This window comes from Heterocephalus glaber, unplaced genomic scaffold (genome assembly GCF_053883595.1).
Source record: "Heterocephalus glaber isolate CG9 unplaced genomic scaffold, H.glaber_assembly_v1.0 deba00001497, whole genome shotgun sequence".
Classification (NCBI taxonomy): Eukaryota; Metazoa; Chordata; class Mammalia; order Rodentia; family Bathyergidae; genus Heterocephalus; species Heterocephalus glaber.
Window position 1 is genome coordinate 63,633,050 of NW_028258320.1, and position 8,560 is coordinate 63,641,609.

The window sequence follows — 8,560 nt, forward strand, 5'->3', positions numbered from 1 at the left end:
CAAATTTAATTAAGCCTGAAATTGAATATCACAGTAACTTTCTGTCCTCAGCTGTACTAATACTATTCACAAATTCAACATAATAAAGGCAAAGTTTACTGGGCTTAAATTCTAAACTATGAAGATATGTGCAAACAATATAGGGTTAAGATACAGAATTTAGGACCTGCAGATATATGGGCAAGATGTGCTTTTCCAATTTCTCAGTCATTTTAACATTACAGATGTGCGTACTGTATCTATAGAGCATTATTACTAGTACCTCATTCAACTCATTCCAAAAGCAATCATGACTTACAAGTTAAATGCGAGGGATCAAAGGGGTCAAAAGAAAATGAAAGAATGTTATCTGCATAGCTTTTCTTCCACAGTTTGGTGCCAGTATCTGCATTCCAGAGCACAATGTAATTTGGTGGGTGGATAGCAAGCAGTAAATCTCGGGAAGCATCTTGATTCCATAGCCACTGAACATCTGTAAAGGCCAGATAAAGGCAAAACTCAGAAAGCACCTACTTCAAAACATTTGGCTCACTTTTCCTCGGTACTTGGTATTTTATTTAAATATAACCCTTAAAATATTAGCCTCTCCCATGTGATATACATGTTTTTTTCAAGATTAAAGAGGAAAAATAATTTTGTATGAAAATAAGTTATCTGTGCTGGGTTCAGTGGCATATCTGTCATCTCAGCTACTTCTGAGGGAGAGGCAGGAAAATTGGGAGTTTGAAGCCAGCCTAGGCAATTTAGTGAGACTCCCATCTGAAAATAAAAATATAAATAAAAACAAAAAAAAATTTTAATGAATTCTTTGGTTAAAATCTCAAGTATTATCTAAAATATAACTAAAGAAAACAAAAGACAACTTGTTCTACTGGTAATCACTACTTAAAAGTATAAAAATCAGGGGATGGGAGTGTGGTTCAGTGGTAGAGCCCATACCTAACACGTACAAGGCCCTGGGTTCCTCCCCAGCACAGAAAAAAAAGAACGAAAAAAGAAAACACTATAAAAATCAATATCTAAGACTCTCTCAGCCATGATTAAGATGTCACACTCCTCCAACATTTTGTGGAATTACTTAATAATACAATGCAGTTTTTCACAGTTTTTCAAAATAATAACTAGAATAAAGATGTAGCCTAGTACCTAGCAGATAGTAAGTACTCAAACAAATATTTATTTTTTTGGTACTGGGGATCAAACCAGGGTCCTTGTGCTTGTGAGGCAGGCACCAGAACCACTGAGCTAAATCCCAGGCCCCTCAAACAAATATTTTTAAAATTGTCATTTAAAAATTCATTTAGTCAAGAGAGCTTCTCAAAGACTAGTGTCTAAAGAATATCATATTATTTCTAGGAGAGTAACAAAAGAAATGATCAATCTATATGAAAATGGGAATAAAAATTTTGTTCATCTCTATTAATGTAAAGCAAGCACTGACAGCTACTTCACAATAGCATTTTAACAATGTTTAGTCATACCAGAGCTTAGACTTTCAGACTGTTTGTAGTGGCTTAATTTTCTCAGCAGGCTAGACTAAGACGGATAGTTTTACCAAAGCACAATTTCAGGAAATATACACAGAAGTGTACAGATAAGAAAAAGAAAGCTAGATTTAGATCTGTAGAATACTAAAAACATTTAATAGTTAACACTGGAAATGATGAAATGAAATCAGTGGGGAGGGGTTGGTTCACTCCCAGAGGAAGTGTATCAATAAAAGCTCTGAGCAGAGCACACTTTCCTCACCCTGAATAGGCTTGGCGTGCTCTTGGATCTCACACTGAGCAACTCCTGCTGCCACATCCCAAACGATGATCTTCCCACTGACATCAGCAGATGCTAAGCGCAAGCAATATGGCGAGCCAATGTTATGGTGATAGTTTTCCCTCGCCCACTTAACCTAGTATTAAAAAGAAATGAGATCAAGTAAATGGATAAAACTAAACATCATTATCACAAAACATCAACTAGAGCCCACATTACATGTATATTATTGAAATTTTGGCATGAATAAAATGGAAACTCATTTTGAAATTAAATGTTTATTACTTATGGTATTAAAAATATTGCATTTAAAATATTTTTGGAAACATCACAATGACCCTGCCTTTAAAATGTGAATATTGATGTGTAACCTTAATATTTTTGGAAATTCAGTTTTTTAAAAAGCCAGCCTTTTGGTAAAAAATAACAAGAATTTGGTAAAAAAAAAAAACCAGAAAACAACTCCACAGTATCTTAAAATGTAACTACATGTAAATGTAAATGTAATTGTGACAAAACATTTAAAATCATAAAATTGCTAAGGAGAATATTTTTCTGTATTTTATTCTCATAATTAAAAGGAGACAACTTAGAAAGAAACACACACACACACAAACTTGCACAGGAAATAAAGTAAATAAAAAACTCAAGCTGTGCCTCTTTCATTAAAATAATTTTTTTCCTCCCCCCAAAAAACTATGCTTCATGTCTCCAGAAACATTTAGAATTTTTAAAACAGAATTTTACCAGAACTTCAGGGCAAATCTGATTTAATCTTTGACTAATGAATACTCAGAGTAAGACACAAGTCACACACTGCTTATCTTTCTTTTGTCTCAGTACCCTGTTTATTTTCTTTAAAGCATTTTATTATACAGTGTGTAGTTATTTTACTTTTTTTTTAACTTATCATCAACCATGGACCATCAGTTCTATAGGATAGATCACAATGGCTCTGTTCATGTTTTTAGTCCCAGACTAGTATAATGCTCAGAGATGGTGCTTAGTTTAATAAATAAATACCATAAAATCTTTAAACACACATATACATATCAACATATACATATACATAAGCATGCTCATACACAATGCTACAGTAGAAAAGTACACTAACACTATTTATGAAAAAAATGCAAACAAAAATTTCCCCAACATCAATGTTACTAACTCTTAAGGTTTTACCATAACACTCTCCTCAGGAAAAAATCACTTTAATACAATGTATGCATGTGTGTCTATATGTATGTGTTCACATATGTATATATTTTAATGTGTGGATGGTTATGTGTGTGTATACTATATAGACAATTCTCATTATTTGCAGATTCTGCAAATGTGAGTTTTCCTACTCACTAATATTTATTTGTAATTTCAAAATTAGTATTTTCAGTACTTTTCCAGTCAAGCACAGGGTGGTAAAAAATTTGAGATATTCAATTGAGGGCAAATGAAACATTCTTATTTTAGCTCTCGTAGTGCACAGAAGTGTCCATTTCACATCTATTTCATATGGTGTTTCTTGCATCTTTGTGTTTTTTGTTGGTGACTTCCTTGTTTGAAATGGCCCCATGCCCAGTGTTGCCTACTCTTCCTAAGTGCAAAAGTTTAATGTGCCTTATAGAGAAAATTTGCATGACAGCTTAGCTCAGGGATGTGCTGTTGGCCATGAATTCAATGTTAATGAATCAGCAATATATATTAAATAAATTGTCTTTAAACAGAAACACATATAAAACAAAGTTATGTGTTAATCAGCTGATGAAAATGCTGTGACCAGAGGCTCATAGGAACCTAAATGCTAGGAGTAGACAATGTTTCCATACTCACTAATCCAGTGTTTACAGTGATTTTATAGACTATACCTACCTTAAATGACAAGAAATGGTGTATGCATCTGTGTGTGTATAAATTCCATTTATGTAAACTCCAAGAAATGTATATTTAAGAAAAAGAAGTCACCTCAACATCATAATCAAGCTGCTGAAAACTGAAGATGAGGAGAAAATCTTGAAGATACTCAAAGGAAGAAAAAAAAAAAGAAAAGAAAACTGCACACAAAGAAACCAAAAGGAGAATTTCTCATCAGAGATTATATAATCTAGAAGACAACTACTAGAGAACAAAACTGCCACCAGTATTCTACATCCTTTGGGAATATCTCTCAAAAACAAAAGTAAAGTACTTTCTCAGACAAATAAAGCTGAGAAAAATCAACGAAGATATGCACTTCAAGACCTTATAGTAGCAGGGCGTGGTGGTGCATGCCTGCAGTGCCAGCACTTGGGAGGCTAAAGTAGGAGGATTGCCATGGAGGCCAGCTTGAGCTACATAGTGAGTTCAAGGCTACCCTGAATTAGAGAGAGAGACCCTGTCTCAAAAAACTAAAAAGACCTTATAGTAAATCCTCAGGAAAAGAAAGTGTAATCCCAGTCTGAAACTTTACACAAAGAAATGAAAGTTTCAGAAATGCTAAGGTGGAAAAAAAAGAGACAAAGAAAATAAATATATATTTTCATAAATAAAAAACTCTACGCTGTGTCTTACATTGGACTTCATTGGAAAGAATGAATGCTTCCCCCTAAACATTTAGGAACAAAATGAAGATATCCTATCACCACTCCCATCCATTATAACATAGGTTCTGACCAATGCAATATAGCCAGAAAAAAACCCTGAAATACCAATTATCAACGAAAAAATCAAACTATAATAAGTTGCAGGTGAAATGATTATCTATGTATAAAAATTCACCCCCAAATTACTAGCTCTAATAAGTGAGTTTGGCAAGATCACAGGACACAAGTGAATATACAAATACAAAAATCAATTGTATTTTTCTGACCTCTTACCATACATAAAAATTAATTCAGAATGGATCAAAGACTTATATGAAAGAGCAAAACAGTAAAATTCTTGGAAGAAAAAATAAACTGCATTACATCAAAATTATTAACTTCCTGAATGGATACCATCAAGACAGTGAAAAGAAAACCCACAGAATGAGAAAATATTTGCAAAGCATTGGTGTGATATGGGATTTTTATTTATAATACAGAAAGAAACCTTACAACTCACTAAAAAGGCAAACAATACAATTTTAAAATGAGCAAAGGACCTGAATAGAGGTTTTTACAAAAAAGATATACAAATGGCCAGTAAGTACATGAAAAGATGTTCCACAATATTAGCCATCAAGGAAATGCAAATCAAAACCACAAGGAGAAACCACTTCATGGGCCGGGGATTTAGCTCAGTGGTTCCAGAGCCTGCCTCACAAGCACAAGGTCCCAAGTTCAATCCCCAGTACCAAAAAAAAAAAAAAGAGACCACTTCACACCCACTAGTATGGTTATAATCCAAGGACAGAGAACAATGTGTGTTGATGATGATTTGCAGAAAATGGAATTTTCACACACTGCTAATGAGAAAGTAAAACTTGGAATACAGTCTGGTAGTTCCTCAAAAAGTTAAACAGTTACCATGAGTAATTTCACTCTTAGATATATATCCAAGAGAAATAAAAACATGAGCTCATACAAAAACTTATACAGGACTGTTCAAAGCTGCGTTATTCATAACAGCTCAAACTGGAAGATACCCAAATGCTCATCAATAAAGTCAATGTGATATGTCCTTACAATGGGATACTATTGAGCAATAAAAATGAAAGAGAGGGCCGCGGATTTAGCTCAGTGGTTCTGCCCCCTGCCTTGTAAGCACAAGGTCCCAAGTTCGATCCCCAGTACCAAAAAAAAAAGAGCACCAATACATGCCCCAACATTAGTAAACATCTTACTAAGCACAAAAAAGCCAGACGTTATACGATTACATTTACATGAAATTTCCAGAACAGGCAAATCTAGAGACAGAAAGGAGACTCATGGTTGTCAGAGATGAAGGGAATGGGGAAAATGGGAGGTGACTGCTAACGGGTACAGGGTAGCTTTTGGAGGTGATGAGACTGATTACAGAGACAGCTATTAAAAATCATAGAACTGTGTGCTTTAAATGGGTGAATTATATGGTCTATTTTAATACAGCTATTTTTTTTTAAAAGATCTCAAATGTGTATCTCTAATCCTGACCTCTCTTAAACTTCAGATTATAATAAAATATATAAGCATCTCAAACCTTAAATTTAAACTCCCTGCCTCCACTTGTACTCATAATTGCAAACACTGTTACTCTGTTACTCAGAATCTCAGAGTCCTTCTATTCTGACTCTCCTTTATATTGATCACATAAAGGCCCTTCGTTTACCTCTTACGCAGCTCCTAAAGATGATTCCTTCATGCCTCCCTCAGCCTTTTCTTAAAACCTTAGAATTTCCTGCCAAAATTACTGCAAAAGTCTCCTAAATGATTTCACTGCTTCTAGTCTTGCCTTTCTCCAACAGATCCTCCACTGCTGCTAGAGTTTTTCTGAAATGCAAATACAGTTATGTCAATCTCTGATGTAAACAGCCAAACTTCCCTCTAATCTTATAAAATTCTCAAGATAGACAGCATTATCTCTTGGGCTGCCTCCTCTTCTATCAGTTCTACAAGTGCCATTTTTTAGCCATCTTTTACTTTACTACTTAGATCTGTGTAAATTCTTCATTTCCTCTGCAAAAATTTTCCCTGATTTTTCATTTGGCTGTTTACTAGTCCCTAAATGGAAAGATTTCTGTGACCCTACCCTCTGAAACTAGGGGACATGTAGCTCCTTTTTTACCTACACCATCCTAAACAAATCATACTGTGCTATAAATCTTCCATACAAGACAATGAATCGCCTAAGGGTTTTCATCTTTATATCCTTAGTACAGTACATGCTAAGTGCTCAAAAGTAAAGAATGAGTGGCCCCAAAAATGGCAGAATTGGTATGTTTCCCCACAGCTTTAACACGACCTAAGACTAGCATTTAATAACTCATCCTGAATTGACATTAAGTCATATACATGGAAAAGGCAGGCTAGCCCAAATAGGTTATTATATTTAAAAGCTATTCAACATTTATACATATGATTTAATGAGAACCTAATGATGTATTAAACTTTAGACGGTGTGTTCTGGGGTCAAAGTGGGATTTCACTTACCTTAACAACATCAGCTTTATGCTTTTCTAAAACCTGAAGAGTTTGGGCAGTATTGGCATCAATCACTACCACAAGCGAATGACATCCATAAGCAATTAAACCTTGCCAGCCCCTAGGAAAACAGCAATGTTAAACTTAAACACAAAACAAAGCAAGTCTCAACTTCTCTCTTGCCAATCTGAAATAATGATAAATCTAATTCATATGTAATACCATTAATAAAATTATTATTTAAGCCCAAAGGCCCAAATGTAACATTCCATTTAAATAAAAGTTCTAGCTAAGCTTACAAATACTTGCTGAAATTGTTTCCATGTGGATAAAAAAAATTATAAGGAATATGTATGTGGAGCTATGAGGATGTATAAAGCAACTTATGCTGATTGTAGGCATGTGCCATGTCTTATTTTTTATTCAGCTTCCAGTGCTTAGAATCCACAGTATGCCTAGGATAAGTATTTGTGACAAGTCCTGGGTCTTCTAACCACGTTAAAAAGCACACGCAAGGGACAGGAGGTTTCAGTCTTCTTGGCAATCTTCCCAGCGACTTGGCTTCTGAATTTTGTTTTACATTAGTCTAATTATTAGTCTTCAGAGGTGCTGTATTATTTTACAGTGGGGAGAGAACGAGTAATAGGGATGACCTGTTGTGGACAGGAACGTCTTCCAGGAGCAGCCAGAAAAAGATAAAGGTGAGGAAAGGTGAAAGAACAGGTAGATGCCTAGAACAGGGTCTGGCACGTTGTTAAATGAAAATAAGTGAGAACAGGGATATGAGAAGGAGTGGGAAAGGGTGAGAAAGAGAAAGAGGACAGAGACTTGTGAGTGGATGGAGAAAGCCTGGAGGCTGGAGAACAGAACGACATGGTAAAGGAATGAGGCGCAGAGGGAAAAAAGAAACACAAGAGAACGCGGACGAATGTATTTGCACGGTGAATGTCCCACAAGGGCATTTGCTACTTTTATAACGACAACAAAAATGCCTCTTCTAACAGAAAATACAGTAGTAGAGTGAGGGCGGCACCCTGTCTCCGCCAGGCCAATCTAACCAGGGAGGGAAAGCTCTTGACCCCTCCCCTTGCCCTGACAAACTCCGGGCCGATCCTGCCGGCCTGGCGCCCTCACCAGTCCACCGCCGCCTTGTTGTGGCCGCTGAGGGCGCCCGTAAGGGTGCGTGCAGACACTTTGAAGTTCACGGTGTACGGTAACATCGCGGCGGCAACCACCGCCCTCCGTGGAGACCGACAAGCAGGAAGCGGCGGACAAAGCGCTTCCCTTCCAGAGTCCGGGTTCCAGAGTCCGGGTAGCCCCGTAGGCGCGGCTGTCAGGTTCCGCCAGAGACGAGGTTCCTCCATCCATAGCTTCCGCCGCCCTCAGGTTCTATTGCTTTCAGGTTCCACCGCGCCTGGGTTGCATCTCCTCCAGAATTCCGCAGCCCAGACAGTTCTAGGTTTAGAAGAAGAGGTACTGTCTCCAGTCATATCTGTTTTCGTCAGGTTGAGGAACAGATTGCTGGAAATCGTGAAAAGCGAAGGATAAATGTCCCAATTTGCTTCACTGCTTTTGATCAGTTATTTAAGACAATTACCAGTGTCAGGTATTGTACGCCCTGGAGCTGAAGATGAAGAAGACCACAAAGTCTCAGAGAATAAATGGATGAATGACATTAACTAAATGAAATAGAGAAAATGGGTAAAGTGAATTTCCAAATG

General features: G+C 36.6%; 1 protein-coding gene across 3 annotated transcripts in view; it reads right to left on the bottom strand.

The window, feature by feature from the left end:
- Wdr11 (WD repeat domain 11) overlaps positions 1-8,180 on the bottom strand; it is a 55,851-nt gene extending 47,671 nt beyond the window's left edge. For all 3 annotated transcript variants that reach the window (XR_002392667.2, XM_087185209.1, XM_087185208.1), the window contains exons 1-4: positions 7,974-8,180; positions 6,849-6,960; positions 1,750-1,903; positions 299-472 (exon numbers count right to left, since the gene is read on the bottom strand). Coding sequence is in view for 2 of the 3 variants with exons in the window: in XM_087185209.1 (XP_087041335.1) it covers positions 299-472; positions 1,750-1,903; positions 6,849-6,960; positions 7,974-8,059 (526 nt within the window). In the remaining variant the exon portion in view is untranslated. The remainder of the gene's footprint in view (positions 1-298; positions 473-1,749; positions 1,904-6,848; positions 6,961-7,973) is intronic.
- Between the last annotated feature and the right edge of the window lie 380 nt (positions 8,181-8,560).